Below are 26,624 nucleotides of genomic sequence, written 5' to 3'. Positions count from 1 at the left end.
TAAAAGATAAGAATTTAAAAAATTTAACCCAATACCATCATCACACCTAAAAAATAATGTTAATACTTTAATATCATCATCAGATATTCAGTGTTCAGATTGATCCAATTGGTTCATCAATTTTTTCAGATGTCATGTTTTTATTTAATATAAATTTTTAAAAATCTATTTGTTTCAATAAATGTTATTGGAATAACTGGATATTTGTAGGGGGAAAATGAATCTTGACACTCTACCTCACATCATTTAAAAAAAAATTCAAGGCCAGGCGCCATGGCTCACGCCTGTAATCCTAGCACTCTGGGAGGCCGAGGCAGGTGGATCACTCAAGGTCAGGAGTTTGAGACCAGCCTGAGCAAGAGCGAGACCCCATCTCTACTAAAAATAGAAAGAAATTATCTGGACAACTAAAAATATATATAGAAAAAAATTAGCCAGGCATGGTGGCACGTGCCTGTAGTCCCAGCTACTCGGGAGGCTGAGGCAGGAGGATCGCTTGAGCCCAGGAGTTTGAGGTTGCTGTGAGCTAGGCTGACACCACGGCACTCACTCTAGCCCAGGCAACAGAGCGAGACTCTGTCTCAAAAAAAAAAAAAGAAAAGAAAAAAAAATTCAAGGTGAATAACAGACCTAAATATAGAAGGTAAGTCAATCAAGTTTTATTATTATAGAAGAACACAGATTTGGGTGGGCAAATATTTCTTTGTTTCTTTTTGGCAAATATTTCTTAAACAGAAAACAAAAGGCACTAACCTTAAAAGAAAAGAACAATAAATTGAGCCTCATTAAAATTAAGAAATTTGGTTCAGGCCAGTAGCAGTGGCTCATACCTATAATCTCAGCACTTGGGAGGCTAAGGTAGGAGAATCACTTAAGGCCAGGAGCTTGAGACCAGCCTGGACAGCACAGTGAGACCCCCATCTCTACAAAAATAAAAAATATTAGCTGGGTGCTTGGTGTGCACCTGTAGTCCCAGCTACTTGGGAGGCTGAGGCAGGGGATCACTTTAGCCCAGGAGTTGGAGGCTACAGTGAGCTATGATTGTGCCACTGCGCTCCAGCCAGGGTGACAGAGAGTGAGACCTTTTCTCTAAAAAAGAAAAAAAGAGAGAGAGGAATTTAGCTTAATGAAAGATACCATTAAGATGGTGGAAATGCAAGTCACAGACTGAGGGAAGACTTTTTGCATCCGTATCTGTCACAAAGGACTCATAACAAGAATATGTAAAGAACTCCTGCAAGTCACTAAGAAAAAGACATACAACCCAGTTAAAAATTGGCAAAAACATTAAAATTATTTGATGGTCTGTGAAAAATACTAATGCCCATTGTACAGCCACTGTTATAATTAATCTAGGCAAGAATCATTAGTGGATGCTAAAATCATTGAACCAGATATTCATACAGTCTCCAAGTATCTCTCTGTAGATCATTGATCATTACAAAGGGAAAAAAGGAACCTTAAAAAGGAGAAACATGGCAGACACTGTCTTAATCAAGTGATTATGCTTAACATCACCAGTAAGACAAAAAAAAAAAAGTGGGGGGAAAGATAATACTTGAACAGGTACCCTACAAAAGAGGATATCTGAATGACCAATAAACATAGGAAAAGGTGATCTATCTATTAATTACCAGATACATACAAATTAAAAACACAATGAAGTACCGCTACATACCAGCCTATAATGGCTCAAAAACTAAAAGGACCAGCAATACCAAGTGTTATGCATTTGGGTTTGGCGGAGTTACTTCAGTCCTTCAACTTTCATTTCTAATGTGAGATTTAAATGTGTAACTTGAAGAGTTGTAAATATTTGTGAAGTGTCTGGTGGATAACTGGTGCGTGATAGATAGCAATTATTACTGTGAGTCCATTGGAAATGTCCATCCTGCTGGGACACTGGTAGTGGCATGCAGTTTAGAGTTTCCCAAAAGCAAGGATTTCAAAAGTTGACCTTTGTAACACAGGCCCACAGGTTGACTGGACAGCTTGCCTTCCCCATAGCTTCATGAAATTGAGCCTCCGCCTTCTGGCAGAAATGAGAGTGTCTAAATGGACTCACATGGTTCCTAGCACATATTGGGCAATCGGTTTCACATAAGGTTAATTTTTGGTGGGTATTTATTTTTTATTTTTATTTTTTTTTTGAGACAGAGTCTCCCTCTGTCGCCCGGGCTAGAGTGAGTGCCGTGGTATCAGCCTCGCTCACAGCAACCTCAAACTCCTGGGCTCAAGCGATCCTCCTGCCTCAGCCTCCCGAGTAGCTGGGACTACAGGCATGAGCCACTGTGCCCGGCTGATTTTTTCTATATATATTTTTAGTTGGCCAGATAATTTCTTTCTATTTTTTTAGTAGAGACGGGGTCTCGCTCTTGCTCAGGCTGGTCTCGAACTCCTGACCTTGAGCAATCCGCCCACCTCGGCCTCCCGGAGTGCCGGGATTACAGGCGTGAGCCACCGCGCCGGCCACTGTCATCAGGTTTTGTCAAAAGTCTCTTTGCGCAACCCGCTGCCCCGGCCCCCGCGCAACAAGAATAACCGGCCGTCGCCGCCTCCAGCCGCCGGGAGGGCTAGAAGATGAGGCGCCTCGGACGGTCCAAGCAGTGCCGGACAAACGCGGGGACGCAGCCATGGGCCGCCGTCCGTCCCCGCCAGCCCGGGCAGCAGACCTGCAGCCGGAGCCGCGGCCCCGGGCAGGCCTCCGGCCGAAGCCTCCCGACCCGGAAGCGGCGCGGCGGCGGCCGGCGCGCGCGGCGACGTGGGCGTGGCCGTGGGCGCGGCCCCGGCGTGGCGGCGCGCGCGGGGTGAAGGGAGCGCGGCGCGCCACTGGCGGCGACGGCGGCGGCCACGACGACGACGACGACGGCGGCGGCGGTTGCTGCGCCGGGTACTGGGGCCGCTGCCTGAGGCGCAGGCGCCGTGGCCTCAGCCCGCCCCGGGCCGCGGCTGGCTGTGGGCTCGTCATGGCGACCGAGAAGAGGCCTTTCCACCTGGTGGTGTTCGGCGCCTCTGGCTTCACCGGCCAGTTCGTGACCGCGGAGGTGGCCCGGGAGCAGGCGGACCCGGAGCGGAGCTCCCGCCTGCCCTGGGCCGTGGCGGGCCGCTCTCGGGAGAGGCTGCGGCGGGCGCTGGAGGAGGCTGCCCGGAAGCTGGGTAAAGGCGCGGGGTGCGACGCGGCCTCGCGGCGGCGCCTCAGCCTCCTCGGAGCCCCGACCCGGCCGGGGACTCGACGCCGCCCGAAACGGGCGTTTCTCCCCCGGGGACGCGCCCCCCGTCGCCCCCGGCCGTGCTTGAGGACAGGAGGGCGAGAGGGATGTCTCAGATACCGTCATGGCTTTGTTCCACCGCTACATGCAAAAAAAAAATTTTTTTTTAATAATATTTTTTTTCCCCTCTTGCCCGCTTTTGAATCTCTCCCTCCGTTTGGAGAGTCCTCCTGGCGAACTGTAGTCAAGACCCTTCGTTGTCCCTTTCTCTGCTCCAGAGCAGGGTTACCTGTTGGCTTTGAAGGTTTCTTGTTATTTGGTCCGGTGGGAAAGTCGCGTGTTGGTTTCTTCGAGATTGTACTTTCCCTTTGCCTTGTGTTCTGCGGACGGGAGAGAAAGCTTATCGAGTTTTACTCGTAACGTTGTTGTGGCTTCTGTTTAAATTTTTTTTTTTTTAAAGAAGTTTTTTGCTTGTAGGAATCATTCGTCATGAAAAAAAAAAAAGTTTGTGTGTCTGGTTTGGACGTTTACTTATTCTTTCAGCATTCGTGCAACATATACTTACGGGCTGGCCTTTTCCGTGCTGGGTCCTGCCCTAGGTGCTGGGGTTGCAGAGGGGGAGGGGGAGACGTCTAACTTAGGACTGGATGGATAGCCTCTAAATCTGGCTGTTAATTCTCCCCCCTAGACGCTTCATACAGACAAATAGCCGTTGAGAGTTCTGGACGTGCTACATTCTTTCTGTTTAACCTTTTCATTTCACACAGAGCCCTGTTTATAGTGGGAATATAGGATCTTTTGTTTGTGGATACGTACGGAAGACCATGTAGGCCGGGCTCTCCTATAACTCTTAGTGTTGCCACTACCCACACACAGAATCTTAACTAAAGAGATTTTTTGGTCTTTATTTTTCCGAAAGAAGTAATTTCACTGTTAAAATATATTCTCCCATTTCTTTTTCCTGCTCAACACCATGGAGGTACAGACTAGTTATCTGCCATTTGTAATGCCCAAATCACGTTATTGTGGGGAGTGCACCTTGACCCATCAAAACCTGCATTGCTCTATTGAGTCAGTTAACTCTAATTATTTCTTTATTATGAGCCTTGGTATTTTTATATACAGTGTGCTTTTCACATCAGAGTTCTCTTTTGTTCTCATGATTTTGGTGTTAACAAACCCCCTCCATCTCCTATAATTGGGTCATGTAATCGTTTAGTAGTTGATGAAAACTATTTTTATGATATAAATTTCTTGATGGAGAGGAAGTCAGGACACTCATCTACTGAACATCAAAACTTGATTGTAAAATTGTCATGTTACACAGGGTTATTTACACATTGCTTATGTTAGATGATTTTTTAAAGGTTAGTAATTTTTTTAGTCACTGTTAGTATTAACTCTTTTCCTCATAGACTTTTCCTTTTTTTTTTTTTTTCCCTTGAGATAGGATCTTACTTTCTTGCCCACTTTGTTGCAGTGGCATCATCATAGCTCATTGCAACCTCAAACTCTTGGGCTCAAGTGATCCTCCTGCCTCTGCCTTCCAAGTAACTGGAACTACAGGCATGCGCCACAGTGCCCGGCTAATTAAAAAAAATTTTTTTTAGTGAGATGGGGGTCTCACTATTGCCCAGGCTGATCTTGAACTCCAGGCCTCAAGCCATCCTCCTGCCTCAGCCTCCCAGCCTTTTCCTTTTTTATTACCTGATTAAAAACAGTTTTATCTCTTGTTTTCAAGGGGAATCAGCTTTCAGTTTTATCAGTATATTTAGTAATTTGCTGTCACTGATTACTGTAAAAAGAAGATCTGGGAAGATCTATTAAATGACAGTATACTAAGATTTTCTTTAAATTATTTATTTATTTTAGGAAGACCAACACTATTGTCTGAAGTTGGAATAATCATCTGTGATATCACTAATCCAGCCTCACTTGATGAAATGGCTAAACAGGCGACAGTTGTCCTCAATTGTGTAGGACCAGTAAGTAATCAACCCTTCTTTGTATCAGAACAAACAATCCATTCATTTCTAGCAAAATCTGGTGTTTTATATTCCACAAGAACATAAGGGCAGAGGACAGAAGAGTTGGTTGAAGGTCTTAACCCCATATGGGAGGTTTTTTTCTTGTTGTGAGGAGTAAATGGTTATAACCAAAGTCTCCTGAGAGGGGAAGTGACAGGCTCTCTGTGACTCTATACTCAGGGAATGTGTCCTGCTTCGTTTCTTCATTGGCATTAGGTTGCAATATACTGAAAATGACTGAATGAATGAGGGTGTCACTGTGGCCCCTTCTGGGTTGTGGAACTCTCCCACAGCCCCCGCAGGATACCTGTTGTACCCTGTATTTAATACATGACCACTTGACATGGCCCATTGAATGTGCCATAGTCCATTCATATGCTAACTATTAATAAAAACTTCAGTTTTTTTCTTTTTGTTTCCTCTAAAAATTAGCATGAATGAAAGTTCCAATATTTACTTCCACAGTAAGTAGGTCATTTTGTGATCTACTTTCCCAAGGGAAAGCACACCTACTTGGGAGACAGCTGGGTTGAAGAGCAGAATTGCAATTTGACCTCTAAGCTAATTGGGTTCGCAGGGGAGAAATGTCCCCTCTGAGATGAAGGATTGTTACTCACTGCAACCTCAAACTCCTGGGCTCAAGCAGTCCTCCTGCATTGGCCCCCCCAAAGTGTTCATTAACATTTGATTTCTTGATAACCAAGACTGTACTTCCAAGATTAAATGGCATTTCACTGATTTAAACTTGTCAAGAAAAAGTAACCTGTTGGCTTTCTTTTTCCTGCAGTATCGATTTTATGGAGAACCTGTAGTAAAGGCATGTATTGAAAATGGAACCAGTTGTGTCGACATCTGTGGAGAGCCTCAGGTATGTAAAATGGAAAGGAAAAAACATAGAATTAACGACACATGATTTTCTTATTAATGAAGTAGAAAATATTTAGTGCAATTTTGAGACATTTAGAAGTTGACAACTCCTTTCTAGTGTTTAGAGATGCTGTTTCTATGGTATTCCCTTGATATGTTGAAGGAGAGCACTATTGGTAAGATCTTTAGCTTCAGTTTTCTTAAATTTGTTTCTTAGGTCCTTAGTATATAGGATATGCTGATTTTTGCAGCTATTATTAATACTTTATGCTGCAAACTGAATTAATTAAAATAGTATACTATTTTATAATCCAAATTTCGCTTTTGTAATTTTCATTTTGAATTCTCTTTTTAAAATTAGGCACCTTGATAACATGACAGAAAATGTAAAATCCCCTCAACCTAAAAATTTTTAGCATTCACATTTATTGAATGCTTACCATTTGCCCAACACGGTGCTAAGCATTTTTTTATTGTTATTTTTATTTATTTATTTTATTTGTTTTGAGAGATAGGATCTCACTCCGTCACCCAGGCTGGAGTACAGTGGTGTGATCATAGCTAATTATAACCTTGAATTCTTGGGCTCAGGCAATCTTCTTGCCTCGGCCTCCCGAGTAGCTGGGACTACAGGCTCGTACCACCATGCCTGGTTATTTTTAATGTTTCGTAGAGATGGGGGTCTCGCTTTGTGGACCAGGCTGGTCTTGAACTCCTGGCCTCAAGTGATTCTCCCACCTCAGCCCCCCCAGTGCTGGGATTACAGGCAAGAGCCACTAACACCCGGCCTTTCTTGCCTTTCTTCCTTTTTTTATAGATGAGGAAATTAAAGGTTAAGGAAGGTTAAGTAATTTGCTAAGAGTCATGGACCTAGTAAGTAGGAGAACTAGGAATAGAATTGAGGTTTGCCTGACTGCAGGAAGTAATGTGTTAACAGTCACTAAGCTACACTCACACCTTTAAAATGGTAACCTCATATGTCTATGTAGTCTCTACTGATTATTGTCATCAGTGTGCCAATATTATATGTGCTTAGAGTTTATCAATTGGTAATGTATATTGGAAAATACTAGGAAAGTGTAAATTACGAAAATTGATAAAAAATAGGCAGGAAATGTGAATTAATAAAACACAACAATTCCTGTGTTATTTAAAATATCCCAGAACATAGAAAATAGTGAAAAGCTTGTAAGTCATCTTGAAAGCTACCATAAAAGTAATATAAAAATCTGGCAGGGCATGGTGGCTCACGCCTGTAATCCTAGCACTCTGGGAGGCCGAGGCGGGTGGATCGCTCGAGGTCAGGAGTTCGAGACCAGCCTGAGCAACAGCGAGACCCCATCTTTACTAAAAATAGAAAGAAATTATCTGGTCAACCAAAAATATATATAGAAAAAATTAGCTGGGCATGGTGGCGCATGCCTGTAGTCCCAGCTACTCGGGAGGCTGAGGCAGGAGGATCGCTTGAGCCCAGGAGTTTGAGGTTGCTGTGAGCGAGGCTGACGCCACGGCACTCACTCTAGCCTGGGCAACAAAAGCAAGACTCTGTCTTAAAAAATAAAATAAAATAAATAAATAAATAAAAAATAAAATAAAATCTAAAAAGGTCAGAATACATAAAGAACTTTTACAAGTCAATAATAGAAATGCAAATAACCCATTTAAAAAGTGGGCAGAGGGATAAGAAGAGACAAATCTTCTGTGCAGAATTCCAAATAGTTTATGTAGCTCCTCCATGCTTAGGGACAGCGAGCATGATTTTACAGTGGAGAAACCTGCAGACACTGCCTTGTTGGGTGTTCAAGGTCAACATCAGAACTGGTAAATCACGTTGATAGAATGTTGCCTTGATAAGATGCAGTGAGAGTGGCACTTTACTGCTGCAGTCTTCCTCTCAAAATCCATTACTCTAGTTTAATCATGAGAAAAACATGAAATAAATTCCAGTAAAGGAGCAGTTTATAAAATACTTGGCTAGCACTCCTCAAAATGGTCCAGGTCATTAAAAACAAAGAAAGTGTGAGAAACTCACAGCCAAAAGGAGCCTCAGGAGACATGACAACTAAATGTAATGTGGTATCCAGAATGAGATCCTGAAACAGAAAAAGGACATTAGATAAAAATGAAATCTCAGTAAACTGTTGATTTAGTTAATAATAATGTATCAATATTGGTTCATTAATTATAACAAATGCTAATGTAAAATACGTTAATGGGGAAACTGGATTTCAGAGTACATGGGAACTACTATTCAATGTTTCTGTAAATCTAAAACTATTCTAGAAAACTAATTTTAGAAATAAGCAAAAGATTTGAACAGACATTACTCCCCTGTCTCCTCTGTCATTGTCTCCTTTCCTGCCCTCCCTCTCTGTATATGCACAGTTACGCGTCTGCAACGATGTTCATCTGTGTAATGCAATTTGGGGTGATTTTTTTTTGCTTGCTTTGTATTTTTAATATTAATTTAATTTTTATAATAGGTATTACTTTTACATTTAAAAATAATTCTAAAAATACTCAGTATCATTAAGTCAGATAAGCATGTCTGATGTACCGTCTGGCATACACTGTGTGTTCAGTCAGTATTTGCTGAATAAGTAAAAAAACATTGGGACAGTTAATATTTTGCTGCAGAGCAATACTGGTCAGCATTTTCCAAGTTTAATTGCTTTATCTTTAAAGAGAAATCATTTAATATTGATGTTTCTGCATAGCTCTGATTCAGATTCTTGTTCTGGATTTTTTAGTTTCTGGAATTAATGAAGTGGAAGTATCATGAAAAAGCTGCAGAAAAGGGGGTTTATATCATTGGAAGCAGTGGCTTTGACTCCATTCCAGCAGATCTGGGAGTAATATATACCAGAAATAAAATGAATGGTAATTATTGATCAATAAGCAATGATTGAATTTAACAGTAGAAGGATTTCATGTTTGTAACTGTGATGAACTAAAATCTAGTTGGGAAAAGAAACATAGCTACAAATGAGTAATATTAAAACACATGTTTTGTTATTTCTGGGTTTTTGTTTTTTTTTTTGAGACAGTGTCTCACTCTCTTGGCCAGGCTTGAGTGCAGTGGCCTTATTATAGCTCACTGAGACCTCAAACTCCTGGTGTCAAGCCATCCTCCTGCCTCAGCCACCTGAGTATCAACTGGGACTACAGGTGTGCACCACCATGCCCAGATAATTTTTAAAAAATTTTTTGTAGAGACGGGGTTTTGCTATGTTGTTCAGGGTTTTTAACATAGCTACACTTATAATGAAATGCTATTGACACTATTGTTGAGATGTGGATAGTACTACAAGTGTTTTAAAATGAAGAATCGTCCATTGTCTCAATTTAGTTATGATTAGAGCTGTAAAATTTCTGGAAAAAAATCTTTGGCAGCCATTATAAATCCAAACTTGCTTTGTTTAGGAATTAACATATTTTAAAGTATAATTTATACATATATTATAGTTAAAAGGTTTTAAATTTTTAACCATCAAAGCTAGAATGTACACAGAAGTAGGCATCTTTTTTTCACCCCATTTATAAAATGAAGATAATTACTTAAGAGTGGAGAAAACCATCACTGTTACAGTAAAACAATTAAAGCTACTAATGTCATGCTTATTTAAAAAGTGTTCATTTAGAATATGACCTAAAAAAGGTAACTCCAGTGCCATATAAACTATTCTAGAGCTTAAAAAAGTGGAAAGTGCTCCTGTTTATATCAAAAAGTTAGCATAACTATGAAACCACAGTTTAACAAAGATAGCGTAGATACATACAAAAACTACAAATAAATCTTGCTTGTGAAATTAGAAGTAAGAAGAAAATGTCTTATAGACAAACTAAGGCTAAGAAATATAAAAAGAGAATGCTATGTAAAAATTTAATAAATACCCAGTGGCGGCCAGGCGCAGTGGCTCATGCCTATAATCCCAGCATTTTGGGAGGCTGAGGTGGGAGGATTGCTTGAAGACAGGAATTTAAGACCAGCTTGAGCAATGTAGCAAGACCCTATCTCTACAAAAAATTTTAAAAAATTATCTGGGTGTGGTGGCACGCGCCTGTAGTCCCAGCTGCTCAGGAGGCTGAGGTGTAAGGATCGCTTGAACCCAGGAATTTGAGGTTGGGGTGAGCTATGACTCCACTGTACTCTAGCCCAGGCAACAGAGTGAGACCCTGTCTCAAAAGAAAAAAACATACAATGTCATTTTAAAAAAATGATATGTTAATACCCAGGTTTAACATTAGAAAGTTATATAATCACCACTTCATAAGATCAGAAGTAAAAAGCTATATCCCCCTCTCAATAAATGACTTGAAAATTGAAAACTCATGCCATTTACTGATTTTTAGGAATTTAGAAGAATACTTTCTTACGTAATAAATGTTAGAACACAATAGCCAATACCATACTTAATGGTGAAACATTGGAACTATTCCCATTAAAAAGAGGAATGTGAATTGAATATCTTTAAAATATTTTGTCTTCCAATCCATGGACCTAGTATGTCTCCATTTATTAAAAAAATTCTTTAAAGTCTGTGAAGTATAGAAGTTTTCTTCATGGTCACCCTGCATATTTCTTATTGAGGTTATTTCTAAATATTTGATAGTTTTTGTTGTTATTTTGAATAGATCTTTTTTTTTTCTTAAGGGGAAAATATTACTTTAAGATTTGTAAAGAAAGTGTTTTTCAGATACTGAAACCTTCAGCATTTTAACAAGTACGCCAGCTGATTTTTGATGCAGGTGGTCTACACTTTATTAGATTACTGTTTTAGTTGGTCTATATGCTTTCTCTGCATAGGGTTAGATCACAGAGCCACATACCTAGGTTACATTCTCTGGTTATTTTATCAGAGTTTGAGAATTAGCCAGCCCATTATGTTTTTCTTCTCTTCTCTTTTCTTTCTTTATTTCTTTTTTTTTGAGACAGAGTCTGGCTCCGTTGCCTGGGCTAGTAGAGTGCACTGGGGTCATCATAGCTCACAGCAACCTCAAACTTCTGGGCTCAAGCCATCCTGCCTCAGCTTCCTCAGTAGCTGGGTCTACAGGCACACACCACCATGCCTGGCTAATTTTTAAAAAGTTTTTGTAGAGATGGGGTCTCACTATGTTGCTCAGGCTGGTCTCGAGCTTTTGGCCTTAAGTGATCCTCTCACCTTGGCCTCCCAGAATGCTAGGATTACAGACCTGAGTCACTACGCCTGGCCCCATTATGGTTTTCTTTTGCCTAACTATTCTTGAGAAACTCAATAATTAAATACTTAACCACTATGCCTATATATTAGTCTTCATGGTTAATATAATTTCTCTCTTTTTTCTGGCTTTAGTTTTTGATTTTTATTTTATACTTATATCTTATTTCATTTTAACAGCTTTAAGTATTTTATAAGCCATCAAAGTGTGTGTTGATAGTTTTTGTGTGCATTCATTGTAAGCCACTACTAATAAGCCTCTTGAAAGCTGTCGTATTTGAAAACAGAATAACTCCCAAAGATCTGATTTTGAGAACTGTGGCCTGTTGGGCCTTCCAGAATGAGTAAGCTAAATTGTTGCCTTATTGAGGGAGATTCTTAGTCTTTTCAGTTTAAATACTAGAAAAGATTTTTTCAGTACTGGCAGTTAGAGTTTATGTAAATTGCTCTTTCTTAAGTCTGTTTACAAAAGTATAATAAAACTGTTATCTGTACAGATTTTCTGGCTGTATCAGCTGTAGGCTTGGTAAACGTGAATGAATAGGAATAGTTTATTATTTACTTATCCTGGCTAAATAATCAAAAAATCTCGTTTGAGTTTACGTTTACCATTCTTTTAACTCTTTCAGGTACTTTGACTGCTGTGGAAAGTTTCCTAACTATACATACAGGACCTGAGGTTCGTTTTTCTGTTTGTCAAGTGTTTTTTCAAGTTAATATTAAAAACATTTTGGAAATGATAATGTGTCTTAAAAAGATTTAGATTAATTAAAATTTTTATGTATTTATAATTTTTAATGTATGAAAGTCACTATGTTTAATTTTAAAAAGTAAAGATATAAAATTACTGAGATTACTTTGACTTAAATATAACTTACATTAAAAACAACTGCACAATTCATTATATTAAAGTGAATTACCATGATCCCAACACTAAAGCATCTGTTATTGTTGGGTAGTAAATGTTGTCAGCCAAGAAATTTTTCACTTTAGTGCAAGTCAGTATATGTTTATTATGTGCCTAACTTGGAGTTAGGTCCTGTTGTGACCAAAAAAAAAATGTGTGAAGTAAATCTAGTCTTACTGAATTTATAGTCTATTTAGGAACATAAAACAGTTGCATTTCTGGGAAAGGATCATATTTCATGATAGTACTTTTATTGCTAGTAGTGCCTAGCCCAATTCTAGATTTGTTCTGTGGCTTCATAAGTATTTGTTCTAAAATGTATTCATTCAACAAATATTGTGTAGTGGTGCAGATGTATATAGCAGGGCAAGATAAAGTGACATGTCAGTGAATAAGATGCAAACCCTGCCCTTAAAAAGGTAATAGTTTAGTTTAGCAGGAAAGACAAAGTGTTTGTTATTAAAGAGATGGGATGAAATACTGTAGGATTCTGAGAATGGAGAATACATCTAGATGGAAGTCCAGAGATCAAGAACTTTTTGGAGAAGCTGGCATATGGACAGAATTTCAAGGACTGGTGCTGTGGAGATGTGAGGGAAGAGGAAATAGTATAACAAAGACACAAAGGTGGGATGGTGTAGAGCATGTTGGCCGGGTGCGGTGGCACACGCCTGTCATCCCAGCACTCTAGGAGCCCGAGGCAGGAGGATCGCTCGAGGTCAGGAGTTCGAGACCAGCCTGAGCAAGAGTGAGACCCCATCTCTACTAAAAATAGAAAGAAATTATCTGGACAGCTAAAAATATATATAGAAAAAAATTAGCCGGGCATGGTGGCACATGCCTGTAGTCCCAGCTACTCGGGAGGCTGAGGCAGGATGATTGTTTGAGCCCAGGGTTTGAGGTTGTAGTGAGCTACAAGGATGCCATTGCACTCTTGCGCAGGCAACAGGTAGAGGAAAAAAAAGAAAAGAAAAAGATTCTCTACTGACTGTAGTACCAAAAAGAAATTGAAGGATTGAAGAAATAAAACATAAATTGTATTTATGAACTTCAGAATTAAAAAAAAATTTTAACAAGACTTCCGCAGAAAGATAAGTATATAAGTTGGGGCTGGACTAAGTGGTGATGGAGGTGGGTGGGGAAGCAGGCATTAGCAGAGGGTAGGTAGACAGACAGTGCGCTGTGCATAAATGTCTGCACAAGAATGTGTCTTGATGTGAGGAAACAGTGTAGGATAGGAAAAGGTTTAGAGTGGCAATTTTTTTTTTTTTTTTTGGAGACAGAGTCTCGCTTTGTTGCCCGGGCTAGAGTGAGTGCCGTGGCATCCGCCTAGCTCACAGCAACCTCAAACTCCTGGGCTTAAGCAATCCTTCTGCCTCAGCCTCCCGGGTAGCTGGGACTACAGGCATGTGCCACCATGCCTGGCTAATTTTTTCTATATATATTTTTGGTTGGCCAGATAATTTCTTTCTGTTTTTAGTAGAGACGGGGTCTCGCTCTTGCTCAGGCTGGTCTCGAACTCCTGAGCTCAAACGATCCGCCTGCCTCAGCTTCCCAGAGTGCTAGGATTACAGGTGTGAGCCACCGTGCCCAGCCCTAGAGTGGCAAATTTTGAAGGAATATCATCGATTAGTTGAATAATAATTACTTATTACAGAAAGCATAAATAATGGTAAGAAGAAAGAAGGGCTTATGTTGGTATAAATATTGAATATGATCTAGCTAATGAGTGTTAATGCTGCCTAGTTGGTCATGAAAATTCATCTCAAAATTATTAAATAAGGAATTATGTCTTGTCCAAATAGTAGTGAAATGTTTGTAACAATTGTAAGTTTCTTGGTTTTACATTTTAGTAATTGCCCCTTAAAACGTGTTTCTTCAACTCTTGAAATATTTTATTAGGGATTGTGCATTCACGATAGTACCTGGAAGTCAGCAGTTTATGGTTTTGGAGATCAGAGTAATTTGAGAAAACTACGACAAGCATCAAATCTGAAACCTCTCCCAATTGTTGGTGCAAAATTGAAAAGAAGGTATGTTATCTCAGAATCTGTCCTTTTTTTTCTTCTAGTCAAGTGAAGCAGTGGGAATGAGAATCTGTTCTTTAATATATCTAAGATAATCTAAGTATATTGTTGTTGCATTGGCTATTAATAAAGTATGCTACTAAGAAAAGCTTGGAGACAATTTTGTAGTAGGTTCAGGATAGTTTTCAATATATTACCATAAGCTTAAGGACTTCACATATAATAATAAATTTTAATACTAGGAAGAAAGTGAATTTTATGATGACTTTTTGCTATCAATATAAAAATTAAATGTCAATTAAATTTTATCCAGTAAAACCACCATTTCAAAGTGTGTTGACCTTAGTGTAGATTAATTAATTTCGTTAATAGCACTTATGTGAGAACTTTATAGATATGAGATTAGGATTGGGCTGTTGAATGTTCTTTTTATTGTTTAGGAAAATTGATGGGGTAAAACATAGTTAAACTACATGTGTTAAATGTCCATGATATGAAGAATACTACACTGTTTCACTTTTCATTTATTTGGGTATAGGTGTAGAGAACAAAGGAAGAATTATTGAAATAAATTTTAATTAAAAGCAAATCCACCACTTTTATTATTGTCTCAAAAAAAGTTACTGATTTTTTTTATTCAAAAATTTACCAGCTAAAGTTGTCACTGTAATTGGAGAAAATGCAAAATATTCATGGGTCTGTCTTGCAGGTGGCCAATTTCTTTTTGTAGAGAACTCAACGTATATTCCGTTCCTTTCTTGGGATCTGATGTGTCTGTTGTGAAGCGGACTCAGCGTTACTTGCATGAAAATTTAGAGGAATCACCGGTAAGTATATATGCTTTATTTATTAGTGAAGAGTATTTTATGTTTGTTACAGTTCCCTTATATATTTGGGTTATTTTTGTTTATAAGGCAAAAAAAGAAAGAGCTAAATAATGCAGGTTTCAGCTTCCAGAAATAGAATTGTTAGCGTAGAGCATTTTGCATTTTATGGGGGTGGTAGTAGCCATGCCCCATGATTCAGATCTTGCCTGCTGCCTTCCTTTTTACGATAACACAACAACAGCAAATTCAGTACAAGAAATCCTGGTGTCATAAGCATTCGGCAGTCCCTGTTTAGTGTTTCGGCTGCGAGAAACACTCTTTATTGCTTGTGGAGATGTCTGGGACCTCTGTCCCTTCTCTCCTTGTCACCTATGGAGCTCCATCCTACTTCCGTGGGGAGGGAAGTACTTGCTTTGACTGCTGAGACTTCAGGGGGAAACTGTATCTCAAGTTAAAAGGTGAAGGGTGTTTTCTCATAGGAAGGGTTGTAAGTGGAGTCTGCATTCCGTAAATGTATTGTTGCTAAACTCAGATATATATTATAGATTATGTGGACTTTTGTGTTCAGTCAAATAGGGGAAGCTAATTACCATTTGTAACAATTTCTTTAAAAAATAGTCTCCCAATGTCTGGTCTCTGAACAAGCTTATAGAACATCATGCATTCATAAAGTGGAAATTGCTTTTTTTCCATATTTGTGACTGAAGAGAAAGTTAGAAGTAGCCAACATCCTTGTATTACTTGGTGTAAAATGCAGGGAGAAACATTCTAACTTTATATTCTCAATCTAGGTTCAGTATGCTGCTTACGTAACCGTGGGAGGCATCACCTCTGTCATTAAGCTGATGTTTGCAGGACTTTTCTTTTTATTCTTTGTGAAGTTTGGCATTGGAAGGCAACTTCTCATAAAAGTAAGTCAGATTTTATGAAATTGATTTTTAGAAATATTTTCCATGAGTTTTTAAAAATATCACTGAGGTTTCTTTTCCCCCCTTTAGTTCCCATGGCTCTTCTCCTTTGGCTGTTTTTCAAAACAAGGTCCAACACAAAAACAGGTAATCCTTTCTTTTATATTCAGAGCTCTAAAATAATATTTTCCTTTATTTTTACTTTTCCTCAGTGTAGTGACAATATCAGCTAAGACTTGATGGGGCATTTACTGTGTTCTAGACACTCTTTTAAATTTTTAAATTAGATTAATCTTTTCAGACACTCCTTGGATGTATGTATTATTATTATCTCTGTTTTACAAATGAGGGAACTGAGGCACAGAGAGGCTAAGAAACTTGCCCAAGGTTCAACAGCTATAAATGGTCAAGGTGGGATGAGAACCCGGCCATCCGGCTCCAGAAAATATATTCTCTTCACTTCATAGAAATCTCAAGTATTTTTCTCCTCTGTTATCTTTTCCTTGTGGCTCCCCTGCCCCCAAGTCTTACTTTCTCTTCCACATACCCTGAATTCCCACAGTAGATAAAGTAAATCACCAGGCATCCAACATCCTCAGCAGTAGGAAGGCCTCATTTCCTCCCGGTTGGCTTACAGATCACACCCTGAGTGAGGCCGTGGGTCATTTAGCTTTCATCTCCTTGACACAAGGCACTCCCATGGGGAAATCCCACTGCTGATTCTTTGCTTTTTTTTTTTTTTTTGAGACAGAGTCTCTCTGTTGCCCATGCTGGAGTGCAGTGGTGCCGTCATAGCTCACTACTCACTGCAGATTTGAACTTCCGGGCTCAGATGATCCTCCTGCCTCAGCCTCTCAAAGTGCTGGGCTTACAGATGTGAGCCACTGTGCCAGCCTGTTTTATTTTTCATCAGTCATGCCTCCATCTCCTCTCAGTAGCCCAGGCCTCATCCCTATCTGCAAATTATCTCAACTCTTACTTCACTAAAGGAATTGAGAGCACCTGTTGTGTGCCCCCTCAAATCCCTACTCTCAGATCTATTGTCATTGTTCCCAGCTTCACCTTTTTTCCTCCTCTCTGGAAGATGCGTTCTTCTGTACAAGGCTAATCTTCCCACCTGTGCTCTTTACAATTTGAGCAGATACCATGTTGCAGGCACTGGGCTACGTGCTTTATGTGCTTTACGTTAAAGGTATCATTATCAGCTGGGCACGGTGGTTCATGCCTGTAATCCTAGCACTCTGGGAGGCTGAGGTGGGAGGATCGATTGAGATCAGGAGTTTGAGACCAGCCTGAGCGAGAGCAAGACCCCATCTCTACTAAATATAGAAAAAATTAGCCAGGCATGGTGGCGTGCACCTGTAGTCCCAGCTACTTGGGAGGCTGAAGCAGGAAAATTGCTTGAGCCCAGGAGTTTGAGGTTGCTGTGAGCCAGGCTGACACCATGGCACTCTTTCTAGCCCAGGTGACAGAATGAGATTCTGTCTCAAAAAAAAAACAAAAGTATCATTATCGTCCACTTTTTACAGTTGAGGAAATAAACAGAAAGGGTTTTATTTGCCTAAGTTCACATAGCTGGAATATGGTGGATCTGAGATTCAGAATAGCCTGAGTCTTAGTTATGACTGCTGCTTTTGTTCAGACTCCCATGGCTTCATCAGTTGATAATTCCTTTTCTCTCCTCTAGATTCTGCCTCCTGCCTCTCTACAGGTTCTTTCTCCTTACCCTATAAACATGTCCGTGTCTTTCCCAACTAAAAAAGAGTCCTCACCCTTCCTTCACCCTTTATTGCCCCTTGCTAAAGTCACCATTGACCTTACAACTGCTAAATGCTCTTTAGTCCTGATTCATCTGTTGTCTTTGACATTATTGTCCTACTTGAAATACTTGCTTCTCTTGGCTTCTGAGATAATTGCTCTCTGAAGTTTTCTGTCTGCTTTTTCTCCTCCTTTGCTATGCTATATCCTCATCTTCTTTCTACTCCTTAAATGTGGATCATTTAAGTGGGCCCCAGGGTTCCATCCTACTTCTGCTTCTCACTCACTCTCCCTAAGTGATCTCAGCAGTGCTCTTAACATACATTTATATCTCCAGATTTATGTATCTACCTATTTTATTAGATGTATATCCTCCAGGTACTTGACACTCAACGTGTCAAAATCTGAATTTCTTTACCCCAAACTATCTTCTTCTTTCTATATTTCCCATCTCAGTTGGTGGTACTATCATCTGCCCAGCAAGAAATATAAGCATCATTCTATATTTTTCTCCAAACCCGTCACAGCTGCCTGTCATGTTTTTTCCTGTGTCTCTTTTTCTTCCAGTTATGGTAAAACACACAGAACATGCAATTTACCTTAACGTACCAATTTATCTTAACCGTGTTTAAGTTTTGAGTGTTATTAAGTACATTCATATTATTTTGTAACCATCACAGTCAGTTCACCTCCAGAACTCTCTTCATCTTGCAAAACTGAAACTCTATACCCATTAAATAGTAACTCCCCAGCTCTCCTTCCTCCCAGCTCCTGGCTGCCGCCATCTGTCTCTGAATTTGACTACTCTGGGTACCTCAGAGTAGGAATGGAATCATACAGTCTTTGTCTTTTTGTGACTAGCTTATTTCAGTTAGCACAATGTCCTTAAGGTTCATACATATTGTAGTGTGTGTCAGAATTTCCATCCTTTGTAAAGTTGAATAATACGTCATTGTATGTATATGCTACATTTTGTTTATCCATTCATTCGTCAGTGGACACTTGGGTTGCTTCCAGCTTTTGGCTGTTGTAAATTATGCTGCTGTGAACATGGGTGCACACGTATCTGTTCAAGACCCTGCTTTAAATTCTTTTGGGTATACACCCAGAAGTGGAATTGCTGGATCATATGTTAATTCTATATTTAATTTTTTGAGGAACCACTAAACGGTTTTCCATAGTGGCTGCACCATTTACCTTCCCATCAGTGGTACACCAAGGTTCCAATTTTTCCATATCCTCCCCAACGTTTGTTATTTAATATTTTTTGGGTTTCTTGGAATAGTAGCCATCCTCATGGGAGTGAAGTGGTATCTTGTGGCTTTGATTTGCGTTGACCTAATGATTAGTGATGTTGGACATCTTTTCATGTGCTTATTGATCATTTGTAATACCTTCTCTGGAGGAATGTCTATTTGAGTCCCTTTGCCCATTTTTGAATAGGGTTGTTTGTTTTTTGTTAAGTTTTAGGGGTTGTCTATCTATTCTGGATATGAGTCTCGTATCAGATACATGTTTTGAAAATATTTTCTCCTCTTCTTTGGGTTGCCTTTTACTCTGTGGGTAGTACAGGCCCTTATCTCTTGGCTGAACTTTTTGTAGCCTTCGTATGGTTTCTTTCTAATCCATCTTCCGCTGCTGTCTAAGAGATCTTTCTAAGACAGAAAATCTGACCTTGTCATTGCCTTTGAAAAATTTCCTTGACTCACTGCTTTGGCAGTGATTTTTAACTGGGATTTCATACATCCGAATCACCTAGAGAGCTTTTTCCAAATACACAGGCCCTCACACTGCTTCTGGATATTCTGATTCAGCAGGTCTGGAGTGGGGCCTGAAAGTACAGGCCAGTGGTTCTCCGCTTTAGGAGAGAACTCGAAACTGATGACCAGAGATTCTGGTTCAGTTGGTCTGGGATGTGGCCTCAGCATTGGGGTTTTAAAAATCTCCCCAGTGATGCTGATGTGCTGCCAGGGTTGAGAATCACTGCTGTGCAGGTGGGAAGGTTCCAGGTCAGGTTTGGGTGATTTTGGAACATACCCTGGAGTACGACGGGCTGGAAGTCCATCTCCAGAGGGGTGAGGCCATCCTAGGCTCCTCATGACCTGGTCCTGGATGCCAGATAGGTTTCATTTTTCATCCAGCTCTGATTAATTGGTAGTAGCAACCCAGAGACTATGTTGAAAATAGTTCTGTAGCTGAATGTGTGCATAGCCTGAGAGAGGGTCATGACCGGTTAGTGTGGGTGCCACAGCAGGGGAGGGGACAGGTGTGGCACGTGTCTGATCTGTCTGCATCTCTTGAGTTACATGTTCTAGGTACACCATGCTGCTGCATCCCTCTGTCTCTTTAAATAATGGTTTCTGCTTTCTGGAATCCATCCTACTTTTCTGTGTAGTAAATTATTAAAATGTGTCTGTGTGTATGTGTATACATTTCACAATGCTGCCCTCTGCTCCAGTAGATTTAGTAACATCCTCCTCTGAGCTATTTCTGCATCTTTTAGTTTATGTCTCGTACTGTTATGTATTTCTCTCCCCCACTAAATTATATTAATAAGCACTGGGAAAGACAGGGACAATATATTTATGTCTCATACTTATGTCTCTTAAATGAATATGAGACACATACTCATTTAAAGTATAAAATGAGAAAATACACAGTTTGGACCAAGGACATTTTCTGGAAAAAAATCCATTTTACAAAAATTCTATCTATATTAAGGGAAGCAATCTTGGAGTGTCTGCATCATCGTTGTATAATTAGCACCCCAGGTTATATTTACTTAATCTGTTGAAAGTCTGAAGAAGCACAGCCCTATCTGGCAATGCTGTGATGAATAACTCTTTGTCGATACTTAATAAAAATTTGATGATCATGATTAAATTCTTTGTTACCTTATTACTAAATTTAGTGATTATGAAAGATGCTAAAATAAGTCCTCTAGAATTTAACTTCTTGAATTGAATTTTTATATCTCTAAGTAGGAACAATTATGTATCTGTGCCCCAGGCCCATATTTCTGTTACTTGCTGGCTATTTTTGTCTTGTCACATAAAACAAATATCTAAAACCAGATTTCCATATTCCAACCCACACCCCAATAAAAACTACCTTCAAGAATCATTATCTCTTCCCTGTTTCTCACTACCTCTCTCCCCTACATCACACCAGTCATCAAAACTTATAGCTTCAGAGAATTAATTTTTCCTCCATGTTTAAAGGATAAGATATTCTGGGAAAACATCAGTGTTCTTAATCTACTGAAAGTGTCTCATATGAAGTAGAATAGTAGGTTTTATTATGTTCCAGGAGGAAATGACATATTTATTAAATAAGCCCTTTGCTTTCTCTTTCATAGATGGATGCCGCCTCATTTACGGTCACGTTCTTCGGTCAAGGATATAGCCAAGGCCTTAGTACTGATAAGAACAAACCAAATATCAGAATTTGTACTCAGGTGAAAGGACCAGGTATTCACATATGACTTAAGAATGCTTGGGAGTTTTACGTTGTCTTAAGCTATAAAGTCAGATGCTATTACAATATATTCTTTTTGAAGCTTGATTTTTTAGAAATACATTTGCACAAATTATTTAAGTAATTTAAAATTATTCTGTCAAAGGAAGGATTGAAATCATTTATATAATCCAATTTTATTAGCGCATTCTTCCCTCTGGTTTTCTTTATCAGTATAATGCAATAATTCAGAATGGCAAATTTTAATTAGTATTAGTAAGAAAAGGGGCTGGTTGATACTTACCTATTTCAGACTCATACACAAGCAGTATAATTGTAACATCAGTCAAATCTGTGATCTGCATCAGGTTTCTTGGGAGTCTCTGAACACTCTGACATTGTTTAGAAAATGGGTGTACACACATGCATTTTTCAGGAGAGGGTAATGGCTTTTGATAGATGGTTAAAAGGATACATTGCCCAAACAAGTTTAAGAGCTCTTACTATAAATTTTAGAGAACTATACAGAGACAGGCCCACTTGAGAATTACAGTAAAATTGTAAGATAAATTATAGTCATCTCTGATAGGTCACAGGGAGTTTAATCTTGCCTTTTTTTTTTTTTTTTTCAAATTCCCACCTGACTTTTAAAGATACATTGACTATATTTTTATTATTTGACAGGAATATAAATGTTAAGGTCCTACTTGGTTATAGACTTTTTAAAAGTTACTAATGTTTATAGTCACTTGTTTTTCTTTAATAAATTGAGAGGTTTTTTAAGTATGTGAGTGCAGATAGGGATCAGCTTAGTGTATTAATAGAGAAACAAAAAACCTACAATCATTAGCTTCAGTTATTATCAAGAAGCTGCCTACAGTATTCAGTACAGTAACATGTTGTACAGGTAAAAAAAAGAAATTTATAAAAAGAAATAAATTTTAAAAATTAAAAAAAAATAAAAAAGGCAGCAGTGCAGTGTGGTGGGTAAGAGGATGCACTCTGGAGACAGCTGCCTGGATGGGATTCTGGCTCAGCCACTGCCTGACTTTGTGAGTTTAGACAAGTCAGTCACTTAAGCTTTCTATGCTTCAGTTTTCTCATCGATAAAATAGAGATAAAAATATTATACTAACCTCAATAATTGTTAAGAAAATTGAATTTAATAGACTTAAAGCACTTAGTATGGTACCTGACACTTAATAAGTACTGTATAAATATTGCTGTTTTTGTTATTAAGTGACCAGAGTATCTATTGAAAAAATTCTATATGTCTAGAGTTAGATATGAAATCTACCATTTGATTTTTGGGTGTTGTTGAAAGCACACTTCATGAATACTTTTTCCTTGATCACCTGTTTCCTGCAGAGGCTAGCTATGTGGCTACACCCATAGCTATGGTTCAGGCAGCCATGACGCTTCTAAATGATGTCTCGGATCTTCCTAAGGGGTAAGTTTGGTTCTCTTCTAATTAGAAGACATCTTTTTTATCTATGTTACATTTTAGCTGATCTTGATTTGATTTTCAGGTTTTGAGACTGCTTGTAAGTTTCTAGGTCAGCTCCTTTGATCTAAAGATACAGGTAAATTAAAACTGTGAGGACAGTTTCTTACCAGCCTTTGGGAACAACTGTGGAGGTAAATGAGGGGAGACAGAAAAGTTTGGGAGCCATGTTAAGTTAGCTCCAGTTCTTTAGAAAAATAGCTCAAGTCCAGAATCAGCCAATCAAAACAAGTCCCTGTTGTTAAATAGTATTAACAGGAGCTGCTCATCAGTGCTGAACTATACCAGCTGGTAGTGGGAGCCTGGACTGACACCAAGCGTAAATTGAATCACGGGATTCTGGCTATGTGATCATCAAACGTACTCTTATTGGAACATTTAGCTGTTGCCCTAAAACTAGGCCAACTTTACAAATGAAGATATCCCTGCACCGGGGAAGTAAATCAGGCATAACCTAAAATAATATGTAACAAAAATAAAATTTGTATATAGTAAAACATAATTAAATTTTTTCAAATACTTATGTACCCTTTGAAAATATTTAACATTTTACAAATGTTAGCTATTGTGTTTAAAAAGCTTTTCATCCAGTTTAAGTCCTGTTTACACTTTAATAATAATTGATTACCTAAATTTATCCTATTCAGGTCTTTTTTTAATCCTCCTGAGTCTGAGGACTGTCTTCATAAACAGCAGCAGTTACGCAGGTTGATGACGCTCAGTGTGCTCCTTGAACACACGGTAGCATGGAAACAGTCTGAGCAGGAGCTGAGCCAACCTAGATGGGATTGGTTGTGGTACTACTTTCTCCTGAATGACAGCTACTTGCTCATTTGGCTGATTTTAGGAATGGAGCCCAAAGTAGCCATGATAGTATCAAGACTCATGTTTTCGTGAGTTCTGCGGTGATTTGGTAGCTAGTACTGCAGAACAGAGGGCTGGAGAGGACCTGTGTGAACTGTTTTCTCTTGTTACTGTTTTACAGGGGTGGGGTCTTCACGCCTGGAGCAGCTTTCTCCAAAACAAAGTTGATTGACAGACTCAACAAACATGGCATTGAATTTAGTGTCATTAGCAGCTCTGAAGTCTAAATATTTGAAGAATTAACTGAAGTCATAAAGTGCATGAATTAACAGCTTCTGTATTTGATATCTGAAATTCTTCTATAAGCCTGTCTGACTATATATGGAAAAGATTGTCAAATATAAAATATCTACACATTAAAAGCAGGAAATTATACTACCTTATCCTAAATTTCACATCTCAGCTGATTTTGTGATTTTATTGCTTGTAAGAGAGAACTAATATTTGACTTACTTTTCCACCGAAATGTTCCTGGGAAATTTTTATGAACGAGCTGGCAGGTCTGATGGGGGAGGCAGTGTCCCTGTCTTTGTTGTTAACAGCTTTCCTCGGTGAAGGTGCCCGGACTGGCATTCATTTAGGACAGTAACTGCTGCTTTCCTTGCCAGGGTATGAATGGGATCTCACCTTCTGGTGAGTTTGTCTACGTATTGTGTGAGCCTTTGCTAAATGAAACAGCACTTTTTGCTATTTTAGCCTAGTTTTTCACCCATCTACCCTGACTGATTTTGGACTGTTACCTGAGTTGTATAGTTGTGTAATAAAGAGTTGTCAGTTGAATGGTGGTTTTGTGTTTAGACCTGCCTAGGTATTTGTGTCGTGGTAGAAATGTGCTGCTTAAGTGGTGTGACCTGTTTGCTACAAATAATTGGGCTTGTCATTCTTTCTTTCCCTGGTTCTATACCTGTGATTAGTTTTAAGGATAGAGTTTGTAAGATTCTATTGATTTTTCATTGCCTACACAGAATTTTTCTCTAATTTACTTTTTGTATTTTAAATAGGTTTTCCACAGAAGCCCTAAAATAAAGCAAAGGACTTTTCCTTTTGTAATAAGCACATAATAAACATAGTGTTCGTGTTGTTCATTACCTAAAGAAGACACCCCTTTATGGAATTTCTACTTAAAGATGAGAAGCATAACATATTTAAGAATATTATTTGTGTTGGGAGACCATTCTGCGCTGCCTGTACAGGAGAAGGAGAGTATCTAACTTGAAGAGGGAGATTCCTGGTGGTAGTACCGCCCTCCCTAACTTTGCCTACTCTGCCGTGGCCTGGTCATCACAAGACAGGGATTTTAGTCTCAGCTCTGCCCTAACTTGTGGGACATTAGAAAAGGTTTTATCAGCTCTAAAATTAGAAAGCTGTACAGGAGGCCAGGCATGGTGGCTCATGCCTATAATCCTAGCACTCTGGGAGGCTGAGGCAGGAGGATTGCTTGAACTCAGGAGTTTGAGACCCTATCTCTACTAAAAATAGAAAAAAAAATTAGCCAGGTGTTGTGGCGCATGCCTGTAGTCCTAGCTACTCGGGAGGCTGAGGCAAGAGGATCACTTGAGCCCAGGAGTTCGAGGTTGCTGTGAGCCACTGCACTGTACTCAGGGTGACAGAGTAAAACTCTGTCTCCAAAAAAGAAAAGCTGTATAGGAGCAATAGATGCCAGAACTGGCTGCCTATCAGAATCTCAAAACAACAGTAGGTTCCGAACTACCTCCAGCAGTTTGTATTCGGGAGGTCTGTGGCCAGTGACTAGGAGTCTGTGTTTGAGATCTGCATTTGGGAACCACTGGATGCAGTTTCATGTTCTGTGTTCTTTCCGGCTTTGCAGTGTATGCTCAAGCTTGACACTCATCTATGAAGGTAGCAGTGTGACCCCATCCTCCAGCTTGAAGTACAAGTGGGTCTCATCCTGATTTTCCTTTTAATCCCCTAAGGTTCCACCTGTTCTCATTTGCCGAAAGTCTATGACTCATCTCAGGTGAGTAAACTGCACATTGTCCAAGAACTCTGAGGCTCAGTCCGAGAGGTAGAAGCCATCCCTATTTTCGGTGGCCAGACAGACCTGGAAAGTCTGCTCAGCCTCGGTTGTTACTGTGTCTCACGGATGGAGGCTCTCCAGGATTCTCTGATGCCTTTGCTGACCCTGCTCTGGCTGTTACCACATGGTGCTCCAGACTTGGGCTCCAGCATGACAGAGTTTTTGTGGTTGACGTGTGTGTACAGTCAGGACCTGAGCTGCAGGCAAGACCCAAATCTCACACCCTGATAAGCTAAAATTGCCAGATTCCCTGGCCTTCCCAGAGACTTTTTTGGAGCCCTTGTCAGCCTCTCCTGCCAGTAGAGGTTCAGTGTCATCCCATTTGATCTCCCTGAACTTCATATTTTAAGGAGCAATGTTTGGGGTTGTCACATCTTATTTCCTGCTTGTTGATTTCTTAGGCAAATCAGCTCAGCTTCTCCCAGGGACAGTCTGGCACAGGCCATCGCAGTGATGTCTGTAGGCTCTAATGTCAGCCTCTCTGCTTACAGTGGCCCGGACAAGTCATTCAACCTTTAAAGCCTCACAGTGGGGCAATAATGGTGCCATACTCACAGAATTATTGTGAGAATTAAATGAGCTGAACTGTTTACATTTAGATTAGTACCTGGCAGGTGGTGCCGTTATCATTACTATTGTTATTAGAAGTCTCTCTTTAGCCACAAAAAGTTTCTTTACAGCCCCTCCCAGAGCACTCAGTCCTTAGCTAAGACCCATTAGTCAATTTGTGGAATCAAGATTGGCTTCAAAATAGACTAACTCCTGGCAGATTTTCTCACTAACAATTGTAATCCCTGCACTGAAAAAAATCCCATAGTACAGGCGCTAATGCTGCTCAGCAAATTGAACGTACAGTATTTCAAATAAACCTATGAAAAAAGAAAGTAAGTAGAGGTAGAATTCAAACTTGTTCAGAACAAGAATACAAAATGAGGGGCATGAAGTCACCGTCATTGCTAGGTCTGACAGGAATAAGTTTATCAGAAGAGCTTCATTTGAAATTTTGAACCGTTTACCGTTAAAACATTAATGGC

General features: G+C 39.6%; 1 protein-coding gene across 1 annotated transcript; it reads left to right on the top strand.

Moving 5' to 3' along the window:
* The first annotated feature begins 2,844 nt into the window (after nucleotides 1–2,844).
* On the top strand, nucleotides 2,845–24,332 carry SCCPDH (saccharopine dehydrogenase (putative)). Its single transcript, XM_045537171.1, has 12 exons — nucleotides 2,845–3,156; nucleotides 5,082–5,194; nucleotides 6,024–6,104; nucleotides 8,854–8,983; nucleotides 11,931–11,980; nucleotides 14,111–14,241; nucleotides 14,945–15,062; nucleotides 15,854–15,973; nucleotides 16,061–16,117; nucleotides 21,087–21,198; nucleotides 22,553–22,634; nucleotides 23,674–24,332. The coding sequence occupies exons 1-12, from the start codon at nucleotides 2,967–2,969 to the stop codon at nucleotides 23,777–23,779; spliced, it is 1,290 nt and encodes a 429-aa protein (XP_045393127.1). The 5' UTR covers nucleotides 2,845–2,966; the 3' UTR covers nucleotides 23,780–24,332.
* The last annotated feature ends 2,292 nt before the right edge of the window (nucleotides 24,333–26,624 follow it).

This window comes from Lemur catta, chromosome 25 (assembly GCF_020740605.2).
Source record: "Lemur catta isolate mLemCat1 chromosome 25, mLemCat1.pri, whole genome shotgun sequence".
Classification (NCBI taxonomy): domain Eukaryota; kingdom Metazoa; phylum Chordata; class Mammalia; order Primates; family Lemuridae; genus Lemur; species Lemur catta.
Note: the sequence above shows the minus strand (reverse complement) of the source record. Positions and strands in the feature narration are given on the sequence as shown.